This window comes from Sitodiplosis mosellana, unplaced genomic scaffold (genome assembly GCF_009176505.1).
Source record: "Sitodiplosis mosellana isolate CC-2019 unplaced genomic scaffold, AAFC_SMos_1.0 Smas_scaffold_16, whole genome shotgun sequence".
Lineage (NCBI taxonomy): Eukaryota > Metazoa > Arthropoda > Insecta > Diptera > Cecidomyiidae > Sitodiplosis > Sitodiplosis mosellana.
In genome coordinates, this window is record NW_022595258.1 from 422,789 (window position 1) to 450,469 (window position 27,681).

Sequence of the window (27,681 nt, forward strand, 5' to 3'; positions counted from 1 at the left end):
ATGGAAAATCATTCTCGTTTGACGAGCAACAAGAAATCATTCAAATGATCGCAGACCCAACATTCCAGCCAACCATCTTTGATGGAAATCGCGTAGAAAGATGCAAGTCCCTAAAACCATGGCACGCAGATGATGATATTATCTGTCGACGATTAATTTCTCAATATCATTTGTCCAAACCATACAAAATCAAAGGCGTGGAAACAACTACCTTCTCGACAAACGAAACTCTTCTACTACGTGGGTTCGTTTATTCCAGGGTATGGAAAAATATCGGTGATCAATATTATGAGTTTGAAAATGACGTTCCGACTAACATAACTGTCGTAGAAGTGAGCCATCCTAACAACGAGGCCATACTTTACAATCTAAACGAAAGTCTGAAATCTATGAAAAATACGCACATCGCGGTAACCGAACCAGTTCTCATTAGACCTGGTTTTACTTACGGAATTCGATTGAAACAAACGCCATCTGAATCGTGCTGCACGGGCGCTATTATGAAGTCAACAGTTGAATTGGAATCCGGCATAGCCATACAGTTCCATCGCAACTCCGTTATTGAGAAGGATCCAAGAGTAATGAGAGGATTGATTTATAAGCTGATTTTCCTACCAGTTTGATAGACATGTAATTCGAAATTAGCTCCAACGTAAAAAATTGAAAGTGTCGATCAACTTTCCAACAAGTTTCATTTGAAGAATAGAAAAAAAAATGATTGAAAATTAGGATTCTTTTCTATGGAATTGCTTTAGCTTCAAATTGTTTACATAAAATGTTTTTGGTTCATTCATTTACTCGACCAATAACTCGAATCAACTGAATTCCAACAAATATCTAGTTCATATCAATTTTCCCAGGAGAAAAAACCACAAAGCATCAAATAAAAAAGAAAACCATACTCAAAAGAACCTTTATGGTTTCGAACATCACAATGAGAAACAATGTTATTAAAATGATAAACAAACGAAAAAAAATAGAAAATTCGAACTTTGAACCAAAATTATAAGAAAAATATACCGATGATAGCTAGCTATTTTGGAAAATTGCCCTCAATATTTAAAAATAAAAAAAACTCAATAAACGAGACAAAGGTTAATTTAAAATGTGTTTTAAAAATGCAGAACTTCAATGAATAAAACTTAATGAGTTCAATAAATGACTTTGTTTTCGCTGCACCCAATTGTCTCATGAAAGACAATTTCTTGCTTTAATTGTCATGAGAACGTACCAAGGTTTAATAAATGTCGCATGCGATGCAAATTAAGTCCCGAAAGTCTTGTTAAAATGAAGTAATTGTCGACTCTAATTTGAAAATATGGAATAAATTACATTTGATGAGTTATTAAATTTGAGAAAAATACAATCGCAAATTGTATAAAAGGCGACACTCCATCGCCGTGTAAAAATTATAAGTTGAGGAAAGCTAAGTTATTACAACGTTCAAGATGAAATCTGCAATCTTTTTATTCTTCGTCGCCTCACTTCTTCTGTTGGGAGTCAAGTAAGCATTTTACCATTTCTACCTCCATTTTTGTTGAAGAACAGGGCAGTTTTTTCATAGAGACAGATGATTTTGCAGAATTTTTTCTTCTTCTGCTTCTTCTAATTTCACCTCAATTGTTGTTTATGCAATCAATTCTGAATCTTTCTACCAATTTACTATTTTACTTCTTTTCACAGCATTTTGTAATATTTTTCCATTTTTTGTTTCTCAGCCATTGTGCAGGCGACCAAGTCGATGATAAACTGGATGCGAAAAAAAGCATTTTGCATGGCGATGATGAGGTCGCGGCCAAGAAAAGCATTTTGGATGGTTTTCGATAGTACGTACATATATCAAAGCTTACAAACCAGAGAAATGTGTAATTATTTTTCTCATAAATATGATCAATAAATCCGTCGACAATTCTAGTATGATCAATTCCGGTGCCCTCAACGAAGATCCAGAAGAAGCTATTAAGAATCGCGAGTAAGTCATTGAATTTGAAAATGAGAATATTTATTCATATTCAATATCTGGATGTTCTATTGGAACGCGAATCAATTAAATTTTCATTTTTTTTTGCAGAGTTAAAAGTTTTATCGAACTTCGTGATGAGTAAGTGAATTATGACAATTCGAAGCAAACTCTATTCTCCTTTATTCAAAATGTTGAATCGTTAAAACGTTCATTATTCAAAATTTACGACGGTTGAACATTTTAATTCTCAATATTTGAACACAGTTAAAGCTTGCAATGTAAAATATGTAATTATTTCTAGAGCCATCGCAATTTTGAAAGAATACATAGCTACTAAGGATGTAGAATTGCTGGAACATCAACAAAAAAATCCAATGCTTTTGAAAGTATCAAAGAAGGCGTAAGATTGATTGAAAATAAACTCTTTTTTGAATTATTGATAAATGGCATTGTTTTTCAGTCTTCAAATCCTTGAAGCACATAGAGATGGCACGTTGGAAGCTCCACAAGCTGTAGAAGCCGCCCCTCAAACGGCCGAGTCAGTTGGATCGACACAAGCGTAAATCTTATTTATGACTGATTTTGCTGCAACAAATGGCTCAAGTACACTTGAGCTCACGTAGTACACCAATGAAATAAAATTGTATGACACTTATCTTTGAAAATAAAATATGTTCAATCCATTGCAATAAAACTCGTCTTAATTATTTTGATGTGATCTCATATGTTCATTGTTCTTGAGCCAAGACTCATTTTAGTTTCATCATTTCACAATTATTCGAGTTAGCAAATTAAAAGGCAGTTTTAATATAAATACAAAATAAAGGCTTTAGCAAATGAATGGTAAATTTGTCAAGGTGACATTCTTGGTTCAGAAAATATCCACTTTTTTCTCGTTTATTACAGAAATTGCGTCACATCTCATTTAAATTTTAAACTGTTCCAAAATTTCTAATAACATTTTCATATCAATTGCTCCACAATTGTAATTAAAACATCCAATATGCAAATTGGGGACATTTTAATTGAACGAAATTTGCATTTTTATTGTAAACAAATATTCAAGAGAAAGGTAGCAGCCTCAATGAGACAAACATCTGCAACTCTATTTTACGCAACAAATATATTAATTAGAACGTTTTAAAATGCTCATAAAATGCGCAGAAATATCGATGAACGGAGCTTGAAGAGATGGAAATGGGAGCTTGAAGAGTCCATTGAATACTCAATGGAAATCATCTGTTTTAGAGTGATAAAACTAAAAGTTTAATGGGGAACGAACCAAATCTAATTTCTTTCAAATCGAATTTTCCAGATTTTTTTTTAGAAAGAACTGAGATAAAAAAAAAACAAATTCTGGCCAGCGAATGTGTTTAAACTCCACTCAAAATTGGAATTAGTTTATATATTTTGATCTTCTGCTTGCTGATGACACCGAGGAGTCATTATTGAAAACGTGTCGGTATTGTGGGCTATTGTTGTCAATAACGATGGTGATGGAAATGGGAAGCATGAGAATGTTGTCGTTTGCGATGAATTCATTTCGTCGGTGGCGTGGCCGATGTAATTAGACTTCTTGCTTTATACCGGGGATGCTCTTTTTCGTCTATGAACCGTTCCACTCGAATGATTTGTCTATCTGTTCCAGTCAGATTGAGTCAGAAAATATAAACATAATGGCATTTGGTATTTGTAAGCTAAAAGCAAAACTATTGTCTGGTTCTTAGGTTAATTAGATTACTTCAATTATGAAAACTAAATTGAGGAAAACATTATATTCTTTCAACCGCTACGTGATGATCTGTTGATTAATGAGCAATAGTTGAAATGAATTTGCACTGTGGCGAAAAACCATTCCGATGAAAGGAATTTTCAAAGGCACTTCCATTGGAATGGATTTTCGGCATTATTCAAACGCATATAATTCTCGAATCTCGATGTTTGCTTCTTTTGAACCGAACGATGCCTTTTACAAATACCGATGGTCATAGGAATGTGCAATTAAATGGGAAAAGGAAACATTTAGCACACAAAATAAAAGAGAAATTTTTATGTGTCAACTGTTCATTTTTTCATTGAATGGATCCAAAACCAAACAGGAACGGCCATTGAACAAAAAATCCTCAACGTTGGACTTCACATAGGCTAAAAAGGATCTTTGATTGAATTCATAGCTCCACGTTCCGATTAATCACCGAAGTTCTGACCAAAGCCATATGATTGGATTTGATTTTGGATTGAATGAAATACTCTCTTCCGAGGGCCCACTGTATTCAAATATGCCTGTACCTCTCCTAATTCTCATTTAAAATGTCTTGATGTCTTAATCTCCGGCGATAGTTGAAATAAGTGTCTACAATGGCGAAAAGCCATTCCGATGAAAGGAATTTTCAAAGGCACTTCCACTGGAATGGCTTCTCGCCATCGTACAAACACACGTAGTTCTCGATGATCCTCGACGTGGTTCTCGATAATTCGTTGTCTTGAGCAAATATCATTTGTCGCGATAGCTAGAGCGAATGTGAGGAGAATGATTTGTATATGATTTCATGAGCAATGGAACATAATTTCTGGACATAGCTTTGGCATGGCCCACGTGACTTGGTGGTATAGACAATTATTTACTTCTAATTATTCCCAATTTTGTCCAACCAATTTTAAAATCTATTCAATTATTTATTCACACATTTTCATATTCTGAAATATAAACGCGTAAAAGATTTTCTCGGATATTTGATCAAAATTCTTACACGAAATGTTCTTGCCTTATGTGCAAATATATCACTGAAATAAAAAATGGCTGCCGCGATATTAACAAAGCAGTAGAACGTGTTGACCTCAACGAAGACCGCAACGAAAAGAATGTATCGTTCTGCGTTTGTTCGCAATGAAGCGATGAAATACGATTGTGAGTGTGTGAGTGAAAATTAATTCGCGGGATTGTGTTCGTGATGACGTTTCGATCAAATGATTTCATTCAAATTTCCCCACTCTCCTTCTCTCCAAAGTGTGAATGAATTCCAAATTCTCCAAATGCTACTTACGAATTTTTCAATCGTGAGCTTGTATTCGTGTGTTCGTGGTGAAGTTTCAATCAAATCCATGATCAAATCTCACCTCTCCTTTTTGGCTAGCGGTCATAAGTTTCCAAATCCATCCATCCATTGGATGTTGGATGGATCTTCAATGGATATTCAATGGATGTTCAATGGATATTGAGTGTTTTAAATATTAAGTGATGGGAACATTTCTGACAATTGGGCTAATATAGAATAACCTATGGATAGCAGAATCGCATGGGCCGAATGGAAAACTCGCTGAATTGGATGTCATGCACTGAGATTGAGCTGTTCGAGGCATGCATGTCTTGGGTCCAAGAAGCTAGCAAGCAAAATGTTTTAACCAAGTAGATTGTACAAGCTCATCTCGGCGACTTGTTCCATGAAATTCGTTTTGGTTCAATGCCGTTGTAAGCGTTCGCTGCACTGATTCCAACGTATGGAAATACATTTTCGTTTCACGAGCAACAAGAAATCATTCAAACGATTGCAGACCCAACATTCTCGCTCACAATGTTCGATGGAAACCGTGTGGAAAGAGACCATTGGACTCTGGAACGATTGAATGGAAATAATGTCATTTTCTGTAATCGATTATTTTCGTGCCTTCGTTAATCTAAATCATATAAAATCAAAAACATTGAAACGACTACCTTCTCAACGAACGGATTACTTTCACTTCGAGCGGTTTTAGGCGCTCAAGTAAAAAGTAAAAATACCAGTGATCGATATCGGGCACTCAACAACGGCATTTCCACCATCATAACTATAGCAGAAGTGAGCGAATTTAACAACAAATTTATTCTTTCCAATGCAAATGGAGTTCTTAAATCTGCAGAATCTGCCCGTATATTCCTAACTGAGACAGTCCTCGTTAGGTCTGGTTTTACGTACGAAATTCGATTGGAACAAATGCCATCTGAATCGTGTGGCACGGGCTTTTTCATGAGGTCTAGAATTGAATTGGATTCCGGCATAATTATACAGTTCCATCGTGACTCCATTCTCGAAGATGATCTAACAAAAGCAAGAGTATTAATTTTTGAACTGATCTTCCAAACAATTGATGAAAACATTTTTTTTTTGTAATTTTTTTCAATAATAATGAATTCCAAATGAATCAAATGAAAAATTTATTTAGCCAATAAAAATGATTGATGATAAACGTAACTCATTTGTTTCCATTGTTTCCCTTTCCATTTCTATTGTATAAATTACGAAGGACTTTCATATATTCACACTCAGTGTTGTACAAAAGGACTTGACACTGAGAATTGTTTTGGAATATGGAATGACAGCCTTTTTGACAAGTTACATAATGTAACATAACAAAAAAAAATCGATGAATTAAAAAAAAAACCAAGCGATCTTCAGAACGAGCTATAGGCCTATGGTCAGTTATCAAAATGCACATGAGTTTGGTTCCTTTTTAAAAACATACTCTAAACTCAGAATATACTTGTCTTTTGAAATAGCGTTTTGATTACGAATTTTGGTGTGTTAAACCAGACATGTTAAGTGATTGTGAAAAATTGAAGTGAAAAACATCGCTTAATCGATAAAATGCAACTCATAAATTCGAAGAAACGTATTTATCACTGATTTAGTAACAATTAAATTGTCATTTGAAAAAACATTTGGTGAAAGGTACAGCAAAAAAAGCTCAATCTTCAATGCGGTAAAAACGAAGTTTGTATATTAAGCCGGTTGGTGTAGTATCACGCGGCATCAATGCGTCATCATGAAATTGAATGGTAATGCCATCCCCGACTTGAACTTTGGATTTTAGAATAAGGCCAATGGCGCAATTTTCTGGAGGGTTTTGCTGCAACCGAATTTCATACATGAATCCTGGTTTGATCAGAATTGGTTTGGGAATCTCGACATTTGTAACGCTTGAGTTATTAATGTTTGCCATTCCATTGAATTTCTCCACTTCTTTGTGCGAACCATCGAAACTGGACACTTCGACGATGGTTATTTCGGTTAGAACATCTTCACAATAATAATATTTTTGTCCAGCATATTCATAAATGCGGTCAAGAGTGAAGTCACTAAGCAAAAGTGGTTCGTTGGTGGAGAACTTGGTTGTTTCCAAATTTTTCAGAAAATATGGTTTATTCAACTTATACCGCGAAAGCAATCGATTACAACGCACCTCATCTTCCTCAATCCATGGATATGAGTTGCAGCGTTTCTCACGATTCCCGTTGAAGCTTGTCGCTTCGAATTCATCGTCTGCGATCATTTGAATGATGGTTCCATATTCGCTAGCATTGAAAAACTGCCCATATGACGGGATCAATGACGAAAACTCCTGGAATAACATTGAACCGAAGCGAATTTCATGGAACAAGTCGCCGAGATGAGCTCGCATCATCCTCTTGCTTAGAACATCCTTTTTGCTTGACATTCTAACCCAAGACATGCATGCCTCGAATAGCTCAACCTCTGAGCACAACATCCAATCCAGCTGCAGTATTTGAGCCAGCATCTGTTGATCACATGTCAGAAAGCCTGTTGACTTGAATACTGTTTTGATATTCGATCCAATGAAAACTTCGCATGCTTTCTTCAAGCTCCATTGATTGAGCAAGATTGCCAATCCATAGTCTCGACAGACATTTTCGTCGTTGAGGTTGTTTTTCAGAAACTTGCTGCACACCGTCAAACACTCGGCTACGTTGTACTTTTCACCGAGATTCATCACTGCGGTGACGTTTTCCATCGTCAACTTGACTTGATCAAAGTAGAAAAACTGGAGAAATTCCTTGAAAACAGCAACAGATGCATCGGTAATCTCCACCTCATCCTTCTCCTTCCATGTTCCATTGAACATTGTGGCAAAGACGTCGCTGGCCGCCATCAAAAGCATTTTGTGCGCTGAGACTCGTTCGTAGTCATCATTAGCTCCGAATACAAAGTGAACATCGGCCAATTCAGAGTTCAAGTACAACTTTGTACCAATCGCCGGAAACAGCCGACTTGAATAGTTACTGTTTAGTGGATCAAAAACTGGCATTATTGCTGATTGGTTTCTTGCTTTGCGGCAAATCGAAAGTTCTGTAAAATCAATGACAAAGATCAAAGAATGTTATGATTTGGAATTAGTCTTAAATTGAATTGAATTTGAAAACAACCAAAAAGCCGAGAAATAAACATAGAAATTCACTTTCAATTTTACCTTTAGTCGCTAATTGGTGAAGTGGTTGAGGTTATGTTCGATCGATGTGACGGTTCGGTGATTTATCTGAGGAAAAATGGATTTCTAGATGCAATATGATATTTTATTTCCAATTATTAAATCAAATCATTTATTCTTAGATTTATTCTACTAAGCATAATTCTCATGTTAATTTGCAAAATTCGATGTGAATGAACTGAGTGAGTGTGTTTTTATACCTTCTATTCATTGTTTTTCTCTGGACACACAATGAATAAGCGCGTGATTTTCTTCCGACAAAATTTTGGAATTATTCTGTCTCTTTGATGGAGCCAATTTATTTTATTGGAAAAAATTCAACGAAATTATCACGAAAGAATGATTTATTCGGAAAATAATTGCGTTATTCAATCGTTTCGATAACAAATATGGAACGATTGTGAAATAGTGATGATTTTTCGTTTGACGTTTGGGTTTAGTTCAGTGTGTGACGCATGCAGTACACAGCGATATATCGGTTGTTGCTCTGGCAACACAACGACAAACATAAAGATGAATGAATGCACACAATCTAAACACATCGTGATCTGTCAAACGGAGACATTTGATTCAGTGTCATTAAGCTGTTAAGAACTGTCTTTGATTCGTAGGAAAATCTCCAAATAAATAGATTTCATAAATGACTTTAGTCATTATTTAGCTATAAAAAGTTCTGTTTTTAATAAAAATTCAAATCGTACGTCCAATTGATAGGTATTGCGTAAACGCAGTTTTTGTGATCGAGTTTAAGCCAAAAACATTGTGAGTGTCACTGTTCGGTTCCCTATAACTGTAAATGTTCCATTGGATATGATTGAAGTTATTAGGTCTATAGTAATTCAATTTGTTTTGAGTACCTATTACATTGTTTTTTTTCCCCAATTCAACAGAATTTTACGTTTGAGCAAAAGATGTCGGTGTTCAACCCACTAACCAGCGACTATTCAAGTCAACTGTTCGCGGCGATTGGAAGAAAGTTGTTCTTGAACTCTGAACTGGCCGATGTTCACTTTGTCTTCGAATCAGATGATGACATCGAACGAGTGCCGGCGAACAAAGCTCACTTGATGGCTGGCAGCGATGTCTTCGCCAAAATGTTCAATGGATCATGGAAAGAGATGGATAAGGTGAAGATTGGCGATGTATCAGCTACTGCTTTCAAAGAATTTCTCCAGTTTTTCTACTTTGGCCAAGTCAAGCTGACAATGGAAAACATCGCTGAAGTGATGAATCTCGGCGAAATGTACAATGTGACCGAGTGTTTGGCGGTGTGCAGCAAGTTCCTGAAAAACAATTTCAACAACAACAGTATTTTTCGGGACTATAGATTGGCAATGCTGTTAAATCAAGAGACCTTGAAGAAAGCATGTGAATTTTTCATTGGAGTGAATATTAAAGCAGTGTTCAAGTTAACAGACTTCCTGGCATGTGATCGAAAGATGCTGGCTCAAATACTGAAGCTGAATTGGATGTCATGCACTGAGATTGAGCTCTTCGAGGCATGCATGTCTTGGGTCAAAGAAGCTAGCAAGCAGAATGTTTTAACCAAGGAGATCGTACAAGCTCATCTCGGCGACTTGTTCCATGAAATTCGCTTCGGTTCAATGTCTTTGCAAGCGTTCGCTGCACTGATTCCAACGTATGGAAATACATTATCGTTTGACGAGCAACAAGAAATCATTCAAATGATAGCAGACCCAACATTCCCGCCAACAATCTTCGATGGAAACCGTATGGAAAGATACACATCCCCGGAACGATGGAGTGCAAGTGATGACATTTACTGTAGACGAATAATTTCTCAATTTCCTTCGTTTGAACCATATGAAATCAAAAACTTAGAGACAACTGTCTTCTCAACCAACGAAACTCTTTTGCTTCGTGCGATCGGTTGTGTTATGGTGAGAATTTCTGTCCAAAATCAATATCTGGTGCTTGAAAATGGCGTTCCAACAAACATAACGATCGTAGAAGTGAGCGATCTAAATGACGAAGTTATACTTTACGATACAAATGGAATTCTAAAATCTACAGAAGATTTGCGTATATTCCTCACTAAACCAGTTATCATTAGACCTGGTTTTACGTATGAAATTCGAAAAAAACAAACCGTACCGAGTGGCTGTTGCACGGGCAATTTATTGAAGTCAAGTGTTGAATTGAAATCCGGCATAATTATACAGTTCCATCGCAACGCCATTCTTGAAGGTGATCCAAAAATAGCAAGGGGTATTATTTTTGAACTGATCTTCCAAACAATTGATTAAAACGTTTTTTTGTAGTTTTTTTTCTCTCAATAATAATGAATTCTCAAATGAATCAAATGACAAATTATTTTCGCCAATAAAAATGATTGATAATAAACGTAACTCATTTGTTTCCTCTTATTATTTATTTCCAATTGTTTAAATTACGAAGGACTTTCATATATTCTCAAATGAGATCATTTCGGAATATGGAATCACTGCCCTTTAAGCAAACTCTCTCGAACACACACGCAAACAGAATACAACATTCATAATGTAACATAACAGAATGAAATTCACAGATTTATTGCAAATCAGAAGTAATTTTTGGTCCATCAAGTTTTAGCAATCGCATATGCAATCTACCGATTCCAACAATAGTCAAGTGTCCATTTGTCCATTGAATTATTTTTCGAAATACACATGAGTTTGGATCCCTTTTAGAAACATACTCTAAACGTCTGAAATTTTATTGAAAAGTATTGAGGATACAAATGTGTTTTGGAATAGCGTTGGAATTTTGGAATCGGAGGTGTTTTACCCAAAATGTCCACCAATTGTGAAAAATGCAAATCAAAAACATCGTTTTATCGTTTAAATTCAACTCATGAATTTGAGGAAATGTAATTTTGCATTATTTTATAAACAATAACTGGTTTCGTAACGTTAAAAACGTCATTTACAAAAAATGTTCAGTGAAAGGTACAATCGAAATGCTTAATCTTCTTCCATGTCTTATTATTCAATGCGGTAGAAATCAATACCATATACAAGACCAGTTGATGATATATCACCCCGAACCAATGGGTCATCGTGAAATTGGATGGTGATACCGTCCATCATTTGAACCATCGATTTCAATCGAACACCAATTGAACAATTTTCTGGAGGATTTTGCTTCAATCGAATTTCGTACATAAATCCTGGTTTGATCAGAATCGGTTTGAGAATACCAACATATGTAGACGTTGCACTCTCCAAGTTTGCTTTTCCATTGTATTTCTCCACTTCTTTTCTGGAATCACCGGAACCGGACACTTCGATGATGGTAAATTCGGTTGGAACATCTTCACAATTATTATATTTGCCGTTTCGATGTTTAGAGATCCGAGCCATAGCGAAGTCTTTCAGCAAAAGTGGTTCGTTAGTGGAGAATTTGGTTGTTTCCAAATTTTTCAGAAAGTATGGTTTAATCGATTTGTAATTCATGAGCAATCGATTGCAAATTATCACATCTTCCTCATTCCATGGGTCTGAGTCGAAGCGTTTCACACGATTCCCGTTGAAACTTGTCCCTTCAAAATCATCGTCTGCAATCATTTGAATGATGGTTCCATATTCGCTTGCATTGAAAAGCTGGCCGTATGACGGGATCAATGACGAAAACTCCTGGAATGACATTGAACCGAAGCGAATTTCATGGAACAAGTCGCCGAGGTGAGCTCGCATCAGGCTCTTGCTTAAAACATCCTTCTTGCTTGACGCTCGGACCCACGACATACACGCCTCGAATAGCTCAACTTCTGTACATGACAACCAGTCCAGCTCCAGAATCTCGGCCAATACTGTTCGATCACATGCCAGGAAATCCGTTGAATTGAACACAGAATTTGTATTGAAGCCTATGATCGTTTCACATGACTGCTTCAGTTTGTGTTGATTGAAAAGAATAGCCAATCGATAGTGTCGGCAGACATTTTCTTCGTTGAGATTGTTCTTCAGGAATTTGCTGCATACCGCCAAACATTCGGCCACGTTGTACATTTCGCCGAGATTCATCACCGCACCGACGTTTTCCATCGTCAGCTTGACTTGTCCAAAGTAGAAGAACTGTAGAAATTCCTTAAAGGCAGCAGCAGATGTATCAGCAATCTCCACCTCATCCTTTTCCTTCCACGATCCATTGAACATTGTGGCAAAGACATCGCTGGCCGCCATCAAGTGAGCTTTGTTCACTGGCACTCGTTCGTAGTGGTCATTCGGTCCGAAGACAAAGTGAACATCGGCCAATTCAGAGTTCAAGTACAACTTTCTTCCAATCGCCGAGAACAATTGACTTGGATAGTCGCTGTTTAGTGGATCAAAAACTAGCATTGTTGCTGATTGGTTTCCCCTTTGCGGCAAATCCAAAGTGCTATAAAATAAACGACAAAAAACGTTATGATTTGGTATCAGTTTTGAATTGAATTTGAAAACAAAGAATGAGCTGAGAAATAAACATAGACATTCACATTGTATTCTGCCTTCAATTGCCAATTTTAGTAATGCGGTTGAGGTTATGTTCGATGGCTGTGACGAAATTCGTCGATTTTTCTGAGAAAAAAAAGAATTTCTAGATGCAATTTATATTTGCTTTTCAATCAAATCAAATCATTCATTCCACTACGCATATTTTTCATGTCAATTGCAAAATTCGATGTGATGAACTGTGTGAGTGTGTTTTTACCTCCAATTTATTGTTGTCTCTGGAACACAATGAACAAGTGCCTGATTGTTCGATTGAACTGTGGAATTATTCTGTCCCTTGACTAGAACCAATTTGTTGTGTTGCAAAATATTTTTAATTCGGAAAGATTCAACGAAATTATCAGGAAAAATATGATTTTTTTTGGAAATTAATCACGTTCTTCAGTCGTTTGGATAAAAAATACGGAACGTTTGACAACAAGTGATGGTTTTTCGTTTGACGTTTAGGTTTCGCTCAATATGCATGGTAGTATTAGTGCGGAGTGATAAGACACGGCATTGTATAGAACTGCTGCCGGTATATTTGACAGCGAATAATGCTATTTGATTGCATCAGCAAAAGTATTGCCGTTCTTCATTTCGACTTCACACTTCAGTTAAGCCCAATGTCAGATTCGACCAGAGGACTCATCTTTCTTCTATGGATTCTATCGAGTTTAAAGATAGCTCAAGTGTTTCAATTGAGTCGCCGATGCAAATGAAATTCAAACGCTTCTTGCTCCCAAATTTGGGGGTTTTAAACCTAAAATAACAATTGTTATGAGCAATTGAAGTTAAAAATATGTTTTATGGATTAAATATTAAAGGAAACGAAATGTTGCATTTTTTTTAATTAATAACCGTTTTCGTAGCATTGTATCATCTATAAAATAGGTTCAGTGAAAGGTATAATCGAAATTCTCATTCTTCTTGCATGGCATATTCCTCAATGCTGTAGAAATGAAGTTTGTTTATTAAGCCGGTTGGTAAAATATAGCGCGGTATCAATGGGTCATCATGAAATTGGATGGTGATGTCGTCATCCATTTGAACTTCCGATTTTAGTAGAGCACCCGTAAAACAATTTTCCTGGGGATTTTGCTTCAATCGTATTTCATACATGAATCCTGTGCCCTAATTCATAAAAGAAGCGAACGCGTTCGGCTCGTTCGGTACGTTCGGTGCGTTCAAACACACTGAACGTGTTTCATAAAGGACCCGTTCGATCTAATTCAATGGTTTTAAATACAGCTCAATCGAACGCATCCGAACGCGTTCGCAAATTCGTTCGGCGCTTCTTTCAAAATCACCGAACGGTTCGGTGTTTTATCGAACATATTAGATAGTACGTTCGATAAATAGCGAACACGTTCGACGAGCACAAATATTTATGTCATTTATACGTGAACAAATATGTAGGTTTTTGTGTGTGTCTGTCTTTTGTTTATGTTGATTTGTTTAAAAATATTTTTGTTCCTATTTTCTATAAAAAAATGGTAAGAAAAATATTATTAATTGAAAAAAGGTCGAATTGATTTCACATTTTCTTGTTATTAGAATCGTAATATTCTAGCATTTCTTCTTTTGGATGATTCCGATGAGGAATTACATGAAAACGCTCGACGACCTCGTGAATTTCGAGAGAGAGTTAATATGGAAATTTTCCAAAACAACACCACATTTCGCGAGGCCTTTCGTGTTGACATGGATGTTGCCGAATACATTTTGATGATAATTGGATTGCACATTCAACACGAGACGGAGAGAAATCATGCATTATCCCCAAAAGAACAACTTCTTACCGCTCTTCATTGGTACGGGAATGGTAGTCAATACCACACAATGTTATATTGTCACGGTATATCCGAGCCAACTGTTTGCCGTGTTGTACATCGTGTTTCAAGTGCAATATGCACACATCTTCTCGCTCGTTTCGTTAAGTGGCCAAATGATACAACTAACATTCCGATTCAGTTCTTTAGAATAGCAAATTTCCCCGGTATGTATGACCATAACAAAGAAAACTTTGTTATTGCTTAAGCAAAAACTGAATCTATATTTTTGTGTCAAAAGATGTTGCCGGCCTTATTGATGGTACTCATATCAAAATTGATGCACCCAGTGGAGTCGATGAAGCAGCGTTTGTCAATAGACACAATCATCATTCAATCAATCTTACCGTCGTTTGTGGACCACAATTACAATTTTTCTATGCTACGGCTCAGTCTCCGGGAAGTGTACATGATGCACGCGCACTTCGTGTTTCCTCGTTGTGGAGATCATGGGAGACCAATCACTGGCGTCCATTTAGAAATGCTGTTATACTTGGTGACTCAGCATATCCTTCAATGAATTGGCTTCTGACGCCCACAATTTTGCAACAAAATATACGGCCTGAGTTGGCAGTTGGTATCGAAATGTATAGGCAAAATCATCGTAAAACACGATTCAAAGTAGAGAATTCGATCGGGGTTTTGCGCGAACAATTTCCGTGTCTTAACCAAATGCGGGTTCGATCGCCTACTAATATTTCTCGTATTATAATGGCATGTGTAACTCTTCACAACATCCAAAATAATTATCGCCACGGTTCTTATCGATATGATGCGAGATTGGAAAGAATTGCAAACAGAATTGAAAATGGAAACGATGACGATGACGATGATGAAGATGAAGACAATGATTTTGGTCAACGAAATGTCAACCAAATTCCTAATCGGCCCAACGGAGCTCAACGTCAGCGAGAATACATCAATTATTTTAATAACCCTTTTTAAGAAAGTTCACGAAAATACATCAAAAACCAAAATGCACATTTTGAGACACTAAACTAAATGCTAAGTTAATTGTTCTCACCTCGGTCGGGAAACTTTAATAAAAAAAATTCAAAAATCATTTCGCCTATAATGCAAATTCTTTTATTTAGTACTTCTCGATATAATATTTTCAGTTCATTCAGTCTTTCATGTTTCATAACTATGTAAATATTTGGATTTCGCTTCAAAAATGCGATAACATGTCAAAAGTCGACATAAATATACTATTCGATTTCATTCTCCGTGAAATATTTGGATAAACTAATTAACAAAAAATGAATGAAAAGCCATTCAAAAATAATAAATCAAAAAATCATTCAAAAAATTCTGTTGTTTAGATAGCCTTTGGTAAGATTGAACACAATGTATCACTTATCCTTTTATGCTGAATCATTACTGTCCAACACATTTCCGAGCTCATCAATGAACAAAAATTCAGTGTTTTCTTCTGTTATATTTTGAATCGAATGAGCGGTTGGCAAATTATTTAAATTGTCATCGACAACAGCATTTCGTAGAAATGCGATTTGTTGTGGTGTCAGATTCATCTCTTGTTCTTTTTTAATCACATCCAACAGAAGGCTATATTTTCGTAGCTCGTATTCCCCTTTTTCACGGCTGTTTCTTTCGGAATCAATCGAAGTGAGCGACGAGAGAAATTCATTTTTCTTCGGGACGCATTCACTGTTGGCAACTTTTACCTTTTTTGTTGATTGTGGTTTTTTCGGTGTTGACGCTGTTGCTGTTGTTGTTGTTGTTGCGGCCGATGTGCTTGGAGCCGATTCAGTGATTGTTGTACCAAATGACGTTTCGTTGGTGCCGCTAACTTCGGGCGCATTTCGTATGCCGTCCAATGTTGTGGTACCTTTCGCAGCACGCAAAACATCCAAACACAGATTTTGGAATTCGGTGAATGGTGTTGATTTTCCCGTCCCAGTTTTTGTGATTTCATCATATTTTTTCTGAAAATAAAGAAATGAAAACCTACAATACTATTCAAAACACTCCCCGATGAAAAAAAAACTTACTGTGACAGGATTGAACCAATTCCTGACGGTGTTTTTCAGTTTGATACCATCACCAACATCGATGCCATCGTTTGCACATTCTTCCGCGATGTCGTTCCAAACATTATTTTGCGCCTCTCGCGAAAACGACACACCTTGTTTGGCGAGCAAAATACTGGCATGTGGGATGCATTTATGTAGAACGGTCATTTTTTGATCTTGTGCGAGCTCTTTCGGTTGTGGCGAATTTGATTCGCCATCAGTCTCCGAATCAATCGCTTCATTCTTTCGTTTTTTTGCTGCTCTTTTGCTCATTCTTAAATTTTAAAAAAATAGTTTCAAAAAAATTAAATAATTTCTCACAGAAAAATAAATTAATAAACAAAAACTTACGCGAAGAGTGATGATAAGCCGGTGCGATGAATTAATGAAACTTAAACGTCAAATAGGAAGACATATTTCCCGCTTACGCGTTCGGTGTCCGAACACGTTCGGCCAAATCAATGCCGAACACGTTCGGTCTTCAATGTATTTCTATATTGCTGCAACCCGAACGCGTTCGCAGCTCTATGAATTACGTTCGGTAGACAAAATCACAAAATATCGAACGCGTTCGGTGCGTTCGGTGCCGAACGACTTTTATGAATTAGGCCACTGGTTTGATCAGAATTGGTTCGGGTATCTCGACCTTTGTAGACGTTGTACTCTTCATGTTTGCGTTTCCATTGAATTTCTCCACTTCTTTTTTGGAATCATCGGAACCGGACACTTCCACGATGCTTATTTCGGTTTGAACATTTTCACAATCGATGTATTTTCGTTCACGATATTCAAAGATACGAGCAATAGAGAAGTCTCTTAGCAAAAGTGGTTCGTTGGTGGAGAATTTGGTTGTTTCCAGATTTTTGAGCAAATATGGTTTAGGCGATCTATATGGCAAAAGCAATCGATAGCAATACATCTCATCTTCCTCATTCCATGGGTCTGAGTCGAAGCGTTTCTCACGATTCCCGTTGAAACTTGTCGCTTCGAAATCATCGTCTGCAATCATTTGAATGATCGTTCCATATTCGCTTGCATTGAAAAACTGGCCGGACGGGATCAATGACGAAAACTCCTGCAATGTCATCGAACCGAAGCGAAATTCATGGAACAAGTCACCAAGGTGTGCTCGCATTAGCCTTTTGCTTAAAAACTCTTTTTTGCTTGACGTTCTGACCCACGACATGCATGCCTCGATTAGCTCAACCTCTGAGCATAACATCCAATTCAGCTTCAGTATTTGAGCCAGCATCTGTTGATCACATGTCAGGAAGCCTGTTGACTTGAACACTGTTTTGATATTCGATCCAATGAAAACTTCGCATGCTTTTTTCAAACTCCATTGATTAAGCAAGATTGCCAATCCATAGTAGCGGCAGACATTGCCTGCGTTGAGATTATTCTTCAGGAACTTGCTGCACACCACCAAACACTTGGCCACGTTGTACTTTTCGCCAAGATTCATCACCGCACCGACGTTTTCCATTGTCAGCTTGACTTAACCAAAGTAGAAAAACTGTAGAAATTCCTTGAAGGCGACAGCAGAAACATCGGTAATCTTCATCTCATCTTTCTCTTTCCACGATCCATTGAACATTGTGGCAAAGACATCGCTCGCAGCCATCAAGAGGATTTTGTGCGCCGGGACTCGTTCGTTGTCATCATTTTCTCCGAAAACAAAGTGAACATCGGCCAATTCGGAACTCAAGTACAACTTTCTTCCAATCGCTGCAAACAACTGACTTGAATAGTCACTGTTTAGTGGATCAAAAACTGACATCCTTGCTGATTGGTTTCCCATTGCGGCAAAGTGCTGTAAAATCAAACGATGTAAAATGTTACACATTTCAATGATTTTGAATTGATCTTGAATTGAGTTGAATTTGAAAACAACGAATGAGCTGAGAAATAAACATAGAAATTCACTTTCAACTTTACCTTCAATCGCTAATTTGCAATATGGTTGAGGTTATTTTCGATCGATATGACGAAATTCGGTGATTTACCTGAGGAAAAATGAATTTTTAGATTCAATATGATATATTTTATTCCAATTGAATCAAATCATTAATTCTTTTATGCATAATTCTCATGTTAATTTGCAAAATTCGATGTAATGAACTGTGTGAGTGTAGTTTTACCTCTAATTTATTGTTGTCTCTGGACACACAGTGGACAAGCGCGTGATTTCCTTGGCGAAATTGTGGAATTACGATTTTTTTGGGAATTAATCACGCTTTTCAGTCGTTTAGATAACAAATACGGAACGATTGTGCACAAGTGATGATTTTTGGTTTGACGTTTGGGTTCGGGTTCAGTGTGTGACACACGCAACACACAGCGATGAATCACGGTATGGCATTTTTTCTTGAATGGCTTAGTTTCTCCATTTCGTTCCTCTGGCAACACTATGATGAACATCAAACACAAATGAACGGACTCACACAACCTCAACAAATCTTGATCTGACAAACGGAGACATTTAATTCAATGTTATTAAGCTGTTCAGATTAGTACACACTCTCATGGCTTTGATTTGTAGAATAAAAACGACGATGGAAAACGCTGCTGCAGTGATGAATCTCGGGGAAATGTACAATGTAGCCAAGTTCGTAGCTAAACCAATCCTCATTAGATCTGGTTTTACTTATGTATTTGAGTTGGAACAGACTAAATCAGAAGCTTGTCACTGGTATTTTGATGAAATCAAGAGTCCAATTGAAATCTGGCATCCATCGTGACTCCACTCTTGAAGGTGATCCAACAATGGCAAGAGGATTAATTTATGAACTGATCTTTCGAACAATTTGATCTTAAAATATTTTCCAGTTTTGAAATAATGCATTGAAAAAAATTAATTTAGCCAATAAAAATGCAATAAAGTAAACGTAACCGATTTGTTTCCATGTATCAATTCTTCTCTTTTTCATTGTGATTGTTTTTATTGTGAAGGACTTACATAAATTCTTAATTCAAATCGTAGAGAAACATTTCGAAGGATGAAATGACAGCCCATTATGACACTAAAACGAGGTCAATTGGATGAAGAGTCTCGCCGAAATTCAAAAGCTTTTTGCTCCCGAATTTGGGCGTTTTAAACCTAAAATGTCGACCGATTGTGGAAAAAATTGGGATCAAAAACAATGTTCCAGCGATTAGATTCAGCTCAGTTTATAGGTAAGTTATGTTTCATTATTTTATTTGTAACAGTTTTTTTTGTCAAGTTTTGTAACGTTAAAAATCTTAATAGCTTCAGTGAAACATGAAATCAAAATGATCAATTTTCTTCTATGTCATGTTCTCGAATTCGGTAGAAATCAAGACCATATACAAGACCAGTTGATGATATATCATCTGGAATCAATGGGTCATCATGAAATTGGATGGTGATACCGTCATCCATTTGAACTTCCGATTTCAGTAGAGCACCCGTAGCACAATTTTCTGGAGGATTTTGTTTCAATCGTATTTCGTACATGAATCCTGGTTTCACAAGAATCGGTTTGAGAATACCAACATATGTAGATATTACACTCTCCAAGTTTGCTTTTCCAATGTATTTCTCAACTTCTTTTTTGGAATCACCGGTACCGGTCACTTCGACGATGGTTATTTCGGTTGGAACATCTCCACAATTAATATATTTGCCGCTGGAATATCTTTTTATTAAACTTAGAGTGATGAATTTTAGCAAAAGCGGTTTGTTGGTGGAGAACTTGGTTGTTTCCAGATTTCTCAAAAAGTATGGTTTGGTGGAATAGTAAATCGAGAGCAATCGATCGCATTCAATCTCATCTTCCTCATACCATGAATCTGAGTCGCAGCGTTTCTCACAATTTCCATTGAACGTTTTCGCTTCGAATTCATCGTTTGTAATCATTTGAATGATGGTTGCATATTCGCTGGTGGTAAAAAACTGGCCGTATGTTGGGATCAATGACGAAAACTCCCGCAATGTCATCGAACCGAAGCGAATTTCGTAAAATGAATCACGGAGGTGAGTTCGCATCAGCCTCTTGCTTAAAACATCTTTTTTACTTGACGCTCGGACCCATGACATGCATGCTTCGAAGAGCTCGACCTCTGAGCACAGCATCCAATTCAGCTTCAGTATTTGAGCCAGCATCTGTTGATCACATGTCAGGAAGCCTGTTGACTTGAACACTGCTCTGATATTCGATCCAATGAATGTTTCGCATGCCTTTTTCAAGCTCGTTTGATTCAATTGATTGATTCAATTGATTGCCAATCCATAGTGTCTGCAGACATTTTCTTCGTTGAGATTATTTTTGAGGAACTTGCTGCATACCGCCAAACACTCGGCCACATTGTACATTTCGCTGAGATTCATTACTGCAGCGACGTTTTCCATCGTCAGCTTGACTTGGCCTAGATAGAAAAACTGGAGAAATTCCTTGAAGGCAGCAGCCGATACATCACCAATCTTCACCTTATCCATCTCTTTCCACGATCCATTGAACATTTTGGCGAAGACATCGCTGCCAGCCATCAAGTGAGCTTTGTTCGCCGGCACTCGTTCGATGTCATCATTTGATTTGAAGACAAAGTGAACATCGGCTGATTCAGAGTTCAAGTACAACTTCTTTCCGATCGCCGAGAACAGTTGACTTGAATAGTCGCTGGTTAATGGATTGAACACTGACATCTTATGCTTAAAAGTGAAATTCTATTGAAATGGGAGAAGAAAAAATGAATACTTAGAGTAAATTGTATCAGGCTGACTATTGTTGTTCATATCCAATGAAAAGTTTATAGGGTACCGAATGGTGACACTTACACTTGTTTTAATGCTTTGTTTATATCTTTACACCCTTTTTGTCCTATACTCAATCAAAATAATTACATTTACGCCGTATCAGTTAGACGTACGAATTGAATTTTCATCAGAAACGGAATTTTTATTCGGTAAATGTTGAGTGAGATACTCTTAAAATCGAAATGAAATCAATTTATTTGGAATGTTTCTTGCAAATCGAAAAACCAGTTCGGAGAGCGTGTACTGATCTGAACAACTTAATGACACTGAATCGAATGTCCCTGTTCAACAGATTAAACCAATGTTGGAAATGCTTGAATATGTAAGTGTGGCCGCTTGTGATCGAGTTCCATTTCAAAATAGTGTTGCCACAGCAACAAAATGGAAAAACAGAGGTTTTGAAACCAAATGTCGATTTTAGTCTGATTCGAAATGCAACACGTTGAATTATAGAAAAAAACATGAATTTTATCTTTATTTGCAAATGGTTGAATTGGAGAAAGTTGCAACAAAACTTTGCGACATAAAATGACGTGAGTGAGCCAAAAGTACGTGAAATGTTAATACACTGAGTGTTCGAGAGTTGCTAATTGTTTCAACATTGTCTAAAAATACTAATGGATGCATGGTGCTATCGGATAATATGGCCGATTGACAGCAACCCTTTAAACACCTAGAATATAAACAAATGTATTTGACAACCAGTGTTGCCATTTAATTGCACCGCCAAAAATTGAGACAAATAAGGACAAGCAACGAGAGTAAATGTGAACTAACGTTTGAATCTTCTTAGAAAATTCTTTGCATATGTCGAATGTATTACATGTAAACCAACAATGTCATTGCGAATTGAAGTATTTCAAAACGTTTGTTTTGGATGGTAAAATCTATGCAAACAACGTTAATTTCCTAATTTTATGTTGTTTGTGAGTCAATTAATATCAATTAAATCTCATGTATAGCTTTCATTTCGTATATAATTCAAGTAACACCACAAAATTGAGTTCCAGTTTAAATGCTTCAACGGAATAAATGAACAGATTTTTGTAAGAAGTTTAAGCCTTTTATTTTAGTTTAGGTTATGAAATCTAAATATTCATTCAAAAATATGAACTTTGATTCATATAACACATCGGTCAATAAGTCCGTGGGATAACAAAGAAAACACAGTTTTTTCGGCCAAATTTTGCTCTATTCATCGACATAGTTTCCTTCAAGAGTGATACAATCCGTCTAACGCCTCTCTAGCTTTTCGATACCGACAAATGCTCACGCAAAATTGTGTGCACACTGCCTTTCGATATCTTTAGAGTGTCTGCTATCTCTTGCAACTTCACTTTACGATCGGCCAAAACGATTTTGTGGACTTTTTTTTTAATGTTTTCTTGAGTAACTGCTTCATTTGGCCTTCCACTGCGGGGCAAGTCCTCAGTCGGGCTACGACCACGTTTAAATTCGGCAAACCACTTCTCAACCATTTATCTCGACGGAGCAGATTCCGAATAACACTTTTCAAGCCATGCTCTTGTTTGAACGGTGTTTTTTCCCATCAAGAAGCAATGTTTTATCAACACACGAAATTCGGATTTTTCCATGTTTTTAAAAACAACAAAAGTTGCATCACTTCGAGCACTGTAGCTTGTAAACAAATAGTCAGAATGTCATGAAATTTTGACGCGTCACTTCTGAAGGTTGGTACTCCCTGCCAATACCATTGATTCGGCCGAAGAGGTGCCATCTGTGTGTCATCCTACGGACTTATTGACCGATGCGTTACTTCATATGACAACAACATTTTAATGAACATTTTGTAACGTTATTTGTATGACATGCGACATTCATTCCCACAATTATATTGAAAGAAGGCATAGAATTATATGAAACGCAAAATTTAAACTTTTGATGTTTGATAAATTAAAAATCCTTTTATTGAAATTCATTCCAATATGTATGTTGTTGTTTTCGGTACATGGATTCAATTCATACCAACACGCGTTTAATTTTCAAAATATCATGAAATCTCTTTTGTTGGGTTCAGGCTAAACGGAAACCGTCGGTTGAAACAGTTTCAAATATTTTCGTCTATCAATGAACAAAAGACATCAAAACAATGCGAAAAGTCGAAGGCAAAACGTTTTATCAATTCAAGTCATAAAGCAGAAATGTTTTGTTGATATTGTTTTATTTTATTCAATCAGTACTTTGATTACATTGGATGATTCGAACTTAATCAAATAATGCTACGACAAAATTGAGGAATTGCATATTCTGCCATGAATTACTTTTCGATTCGGTAGAAATGAAGACGCAATACAAGACCGGTTGGTGAAATCTCATTTGGAATCAATGGGTCATCATGAAATTGGATGGTGATTCCATTATCCACTTGAACTTCGGATTTCAGTAGAGCACCCGCAGCACAATTTTCTGGAGGATTTTGTTTCAATCGAATTTCGTACATGAATCCTGGTTTAACAAGAATCGGTTTGGGCATCTCGACCTTTGAACATTCTGAACTCTTCATGTTCGCTTTTCCATTGTATTTCTCCACTTCTTTTTTGGAATCATTGGAACCGGACACTTCAACTATGGTTATTTCGGTTGGGACATCTTCACAACCAATATATTTGCCGTTGAGATATTTTCTGATGAAACTAAGAACGATGTACTTTAGCAAAAGTGGTTCGTTGGTGGAGAACTTTGTTGTTTCCAAATTGTTGAGAAAATATGGTTCGGTGGAATTAAATGCCGAGAGCAATCGATTGCATTTAATTTCATCTTTCTCGTTCCATGGATCCAAATCGCAACGTTTCTCGCGATTTCCGTTGAATATCACCGCAACATATTCCTTGTTTGTAATTGATTGAATGATGTCAGCATATTCAGTACCCGTGAATAATTGCCCATTTGTTGGAACCAAAGCGGTAAACTCATCCAGTGCCATCGAACCAAAGCGAATTTCATAGAAGAGTTGGCCGAGTTGAGTTTGTACGAGTTCCTTGGTTAAATCGTCTTGGTTGCCGGTTGCTTTTACCCACGACATGCATGCCTCAAAAAGCTCGATCTCTGTGCACGACATCCAATCCAGCTTCAAAATTTCGTTCAGCACTTTTTGGTCGCATGCCAGAAAGCTATTTGAATGGAACACAGCAGTTGTGTTGAGGCCGATGATCGTTTCACATGACTGCTTCAGTTCGTGTTGTTTGAAAAGAATAGCCAATCCATAGTGTTGGCAGACGTTATCCTCGTTGAGATTATTTTTCAGTAACTTGTTGCAGACCGCCAAACACTCGATCACATTGTACATTTCGCCGAGATTCATCACTGCACCAACGTTTTCCATCGTCAGCTTAACTTGACCGAAGTAAAAAAACTGGAGAAATTCCTTGAAGGCACTAGCTGATACATCACCAATCTTCACCTTATCCATCTCTTTCCACGATCCATTGAACATTTTGGCGAACACATCGCTGCCAGCCATCAAGTGAGCTTTATTCGCCGGCACTCGTTCGATGTCATCATTTGATTCGAAGACAAAGTGAACATCGGCTGATTCAGAGTTCAAGTACAACTTTTTTCCGATCGCCGAGAACAGTTGACTTGGATAGTCGCTGGTTAGTGGGTTGAAAACCGACATCTTATGAAGAAACGTAAAATTTTATTGAAGCGGAAGAAGAAACAATTAAATAATTAGAGCAACTTGTATCAAGCTGACAGACTTTTGTTGTTCATATCCAATGAAAAGTTTATAGGGAAACGAATGATGACACTTACACTTGTTTTAATGCTTTTTTTATATCTTTACACCCTTTTTGTCTTATACTCAATCAAAATAATTACATTTACGCCGTATCAGTTAAACGTACGAATTGAATTTTCATCAGAAATGGAATTTTTATTCGGTAAATGTTGAGTGAGATACTCTTAAAATCGAAATGAAATCAATTTATTTGGAATGTTTCTTGCAAATCGAAAAAAAAACTTCAGAGAGCGTATGCTGATCAGAGCTTCAGAGAGCAGCTTAATGACACTGAATCGAATGTCCCTGTTTAACAGATTGAACCAATGTTGGAAATGTTTGAATATGTAAGTGTGGTCGCTTGTGATTGAGTTCCATTTCAACATACATAGTGTTGCCACATCAACAAAACGGAAGAACAGAGGTTTTGAAACCAAATGTCGATTTTAGTCTGATTCGAAATGCAACACGTTGAATTATAGAAAAAAAAACATGAATTTTATCTTTCCTTGCAAATGGTTGAATTGGAGAAATTTGCAACAAAACTTTGCGACATAAAATGACGTGGGTGAGCTGAAAGTACGTGAAATATTACTACATTGAGTGTTCGAGAGTTGCCAATTGTTTCAACATTGTCTAAAAATACTAATGGATGCATGGTGCTATCAGGTTTTATGGCCGATTGACAGCAACCCTTTAAACACCTAGAATATAAACAAATGTCTAAAGTCTGTTATCATCAGAACGGATCGTTTATACATTTTTTTTCACAAACTGCAACTTCTGAATCAAAAATATTTGCATAAAAAGTTCATTGATTTCATCATAAATAAATAGTCTTACCTCCGTAAGGCGAACTTTTCCGCACTGTTTTCATAGCGTTCAGCTTTTATTCAGATTTTGCCTAGGAAATTCATAAGAATTTCCCCACACGAATTTCGAACTGGCGAAGCTGTCAATGGAATGTGTGCGCTTTTTATATGGTTGACATCACATCACATCGCACATCAAAGAACATTTTATTTTTTTCTTCGATTGAACATGTGCTGTGTAATTTTTCGTTTCATGAATTGTTTTTGTGTGAAGATTTTGAGAGCACTTTTTCAGAAACTAAACCAAAATTCGTTTTGTATTTAATTCGAATGTTTTTATCTCTTTATTGAATGAGAATGCAAAAAAATATTGATTTGGAAAAATTGGAACAAATGTGACAAGTTGAAAAAAATAACATTTAAAATAACCACATTTTTTTATCAAAATTATAACGCGTCTTTTTTACATTGTATTTATATGGCAGCCCTTCGAATCCATAGAACAACATGAATGAGCGAAGGAGTGATTTGAAACTCTCATACAAAAGCGCGATTTTTAGCAAAATTAAGAACAAAAAAATGCAAGAAATTTTTGAATTATTTGTACCGATTTGATACGAAAAAGGTAGGTTAGCGGTTGTTCCTGGTCCCCTATTATTTTGATGAAATAAATCGGGTGGGCATGATAAAACCCACATGGTTTCCAAGTCTAACGAAGCACAAACGTTTGGTACTTGCAGAATTTCATTTCCTATTCTGGTGTTTGAGCAATCGTGCTAACAAATTTTTGCGTACAGCGTACAGCGCACAGCGTACAGGGTACGACACACCCACATTAACATAGCAAAATAACCACTGTATCGTGCTTTTTGGTGTCGAAAATGGATAGAAAAATGGTTTTTTGGTGTACCTAGGTTTTGGAGTGATTACAATACTTTTACTCACGTCATGGGCGTGCGGAAAAGTAACTACAGAGTGTTTTTCATTTACAACTATCGACATCTGAAACGAGACACCATATTGGCGTTTACATGACAATTGTCATCTGCTATAATAAGGTAAATATGATTTGTTACAACCATAAAATGAAGGTAACACTAACAATATACAAAAAAGAAGCATAAAAGAATCAAGAATGTTTGCGAATATCCGATGTGGGAAGTGATACAACACACGAAATAAATTCCAAAGTTGGGAGTTTTATTTCGAATCAGACCAAAAATTCAATTTCATTTCACATACTCAGATTTATATGTTTTTCTGCGGCAACACTATTTTGAAAGGGGACATAAGACCTTTACACATCCATAAAATTCCAACATTTATTTGATCTGTCAAACAGGGACATTCGATTTAGTAGTATCATTAAGCTATTCAGTGTTCAGATTAGTCCACACCCTTTGAACTTCCTTTGATTCATAAAAAACTCCAAATAAATTGATTTCATACTTAGTTATTTTAATTTCCATTTCTGATAAAAATTGAAATCGTACGTCCGATTGATAGATACTTCCTAAAGACAGTTTAAGCCAAAAACATTGTGAGTTTCACCGTTCAATTCCATCTTACTGTAAACGTTTCATTGGGTATGATCTACTGCAGTTATTAGTTTAATGTTTAATCCAGTTTGTTTCAAGTTATTTCTCTTTCAGGTCAACAGAATTTTACGTTTGAGCATAAGATGTCGGTGTTCAACCCACTAACCAGCGACTATTCAAGTCAACTGTTCGCGGCGATTGGAAGAAAGTTGTACTTGAACTCTGAACTGGCCGACGTTCACTTTGTCTTCGAA

The 27,681-nt window shown here is 36.6% G+C and overlaps 5 protein-coding genes across 6 annotated transcripts; 3 read left to right on the plus strand and 2 right to left on the minus strand.

Annotated features, from left to right (window-relative positions):
* The first annotated feature begins 1,415 nt into the window (after positions 1 to 1,415).
* On the plus strand, positions 1,416 to 2,636 carry LOC129568124 (uncharacterized). The gene is made up of 6 exons (XM_055445692.1): positions 1,416 to 1,504; positions 1,719 to 1,826; positions 1,916 to 1,972; positions 2,072 to 2,101; positions 2,265 to 2,363; positions 2,424 to 2,636. Exons 1-6 carry the CDS (start codon positions 1,449 to 1,451, stop codon positions 2,524 to 2,526), a joined length of 453 nt encoding a protein of 150 aa, XP_055301667.1. The 5' UTR covers positions 1,416 to 1,448; the 3' UTR covers positions 2,527 to 2,636.
* A 3,502-nt stretch (positions 2,637 to 6,138) lies between these two features.
* Positions 6,139 to 8,667, minus strand: LOC129568118 (uncharacterized). The gene is made up of 3 exons (XM_055445684.1): positions 8,425 to 8,667; positions 8,207 to 8,272; positions 6,139 to 8,085 (listed from the first exon to the last, which is right to left on the minus strand). Exon 3 carries the CDS (start codon positions 8,042 to 8,044, stop codon positions 6,686 to 6,688), a length of 1,359 nt encoding a protein of 452 aa, XP_055301659.1. The 5' UTR covers positions 8,045 to 8,085; positions 8,207 to 8,272; positions 8,425 to 8,667; the 3' UTR covers positions 6,139 to 6,685.
* A 468-nt stretch (positions 8,668 to 9,135) lies between these two features.
* LOC129568103 (BTB/POZ domain-containing protein 6-A-like) lies at positions 9,136 to 10,491 on the plus strand. The gene has a single exon (XM_055445663.1). It carries the CDS (start codon positions 9,136 to 9,138, stop codon positions 10,489 to 10,491), a length of 1,356 nt encoding a protein of 451 aa, XP_055301638.1.
* A 564-nt stretch (positions 10,492 to 11,055) lies between these two features.
* Positions 11,056 to 13,162, minus strand: LOC129568119 (uncharacterized). 2 transcript variants are annotated; one of them, XM_055445686.1, is made up of 3 exons: positions 12,917 to 13,162; positions 12,702 to 12,783; positions 11,056 to 12,604 (listed from the first exon to the last, which is right to left on the minus strand). In XM_055445686.1, the coding sequence occupies exon 3, from the start codon at positions 12,562 to 12,564 to the stop codon at positions 11,209 to 11,211; it is 1,356 nt and encodes a 451-aa protein (XP_055301661.1). In that variant the 5' UTR covers positions 12,565 to 12,604; positions 12,702 to 12,783; positions 12,917 to 13,162; the 3' UTR covers positions 11,056 to 11,208. The 2 variants fall into 2 exon arrangements, with proteins under 2 accessions (XP_055301661.1, XP_055301660.1); XM_055445685.1 differs by lacking the exon at positions 12,702 to 12,783 and having other exon boundaries at positions 12,917 to 13,155.
* A 1,187-nt stretch (positions 13,163 to 14,349) lies between these two features.
* LOC129568104 (putative nuclease HARBI1) lies at positions 14,350 to 15,473 on the plus strand. The gene is made up of 2 exons (XM_055445665.1): positions 14,350 to 14,554; positions 14,770 to 15,473. The coding sequence occupies exons 1-2, from the start codon at positions 14,350 to 14,352 to the stop codon at positions 15,471 to 15,473; spliced, it is 909 nt and encodes a 302-aa protein (XP_055301640.1).
* Positions 15,474 to 27,681: the final 12,208 nt, after the last annotated feature.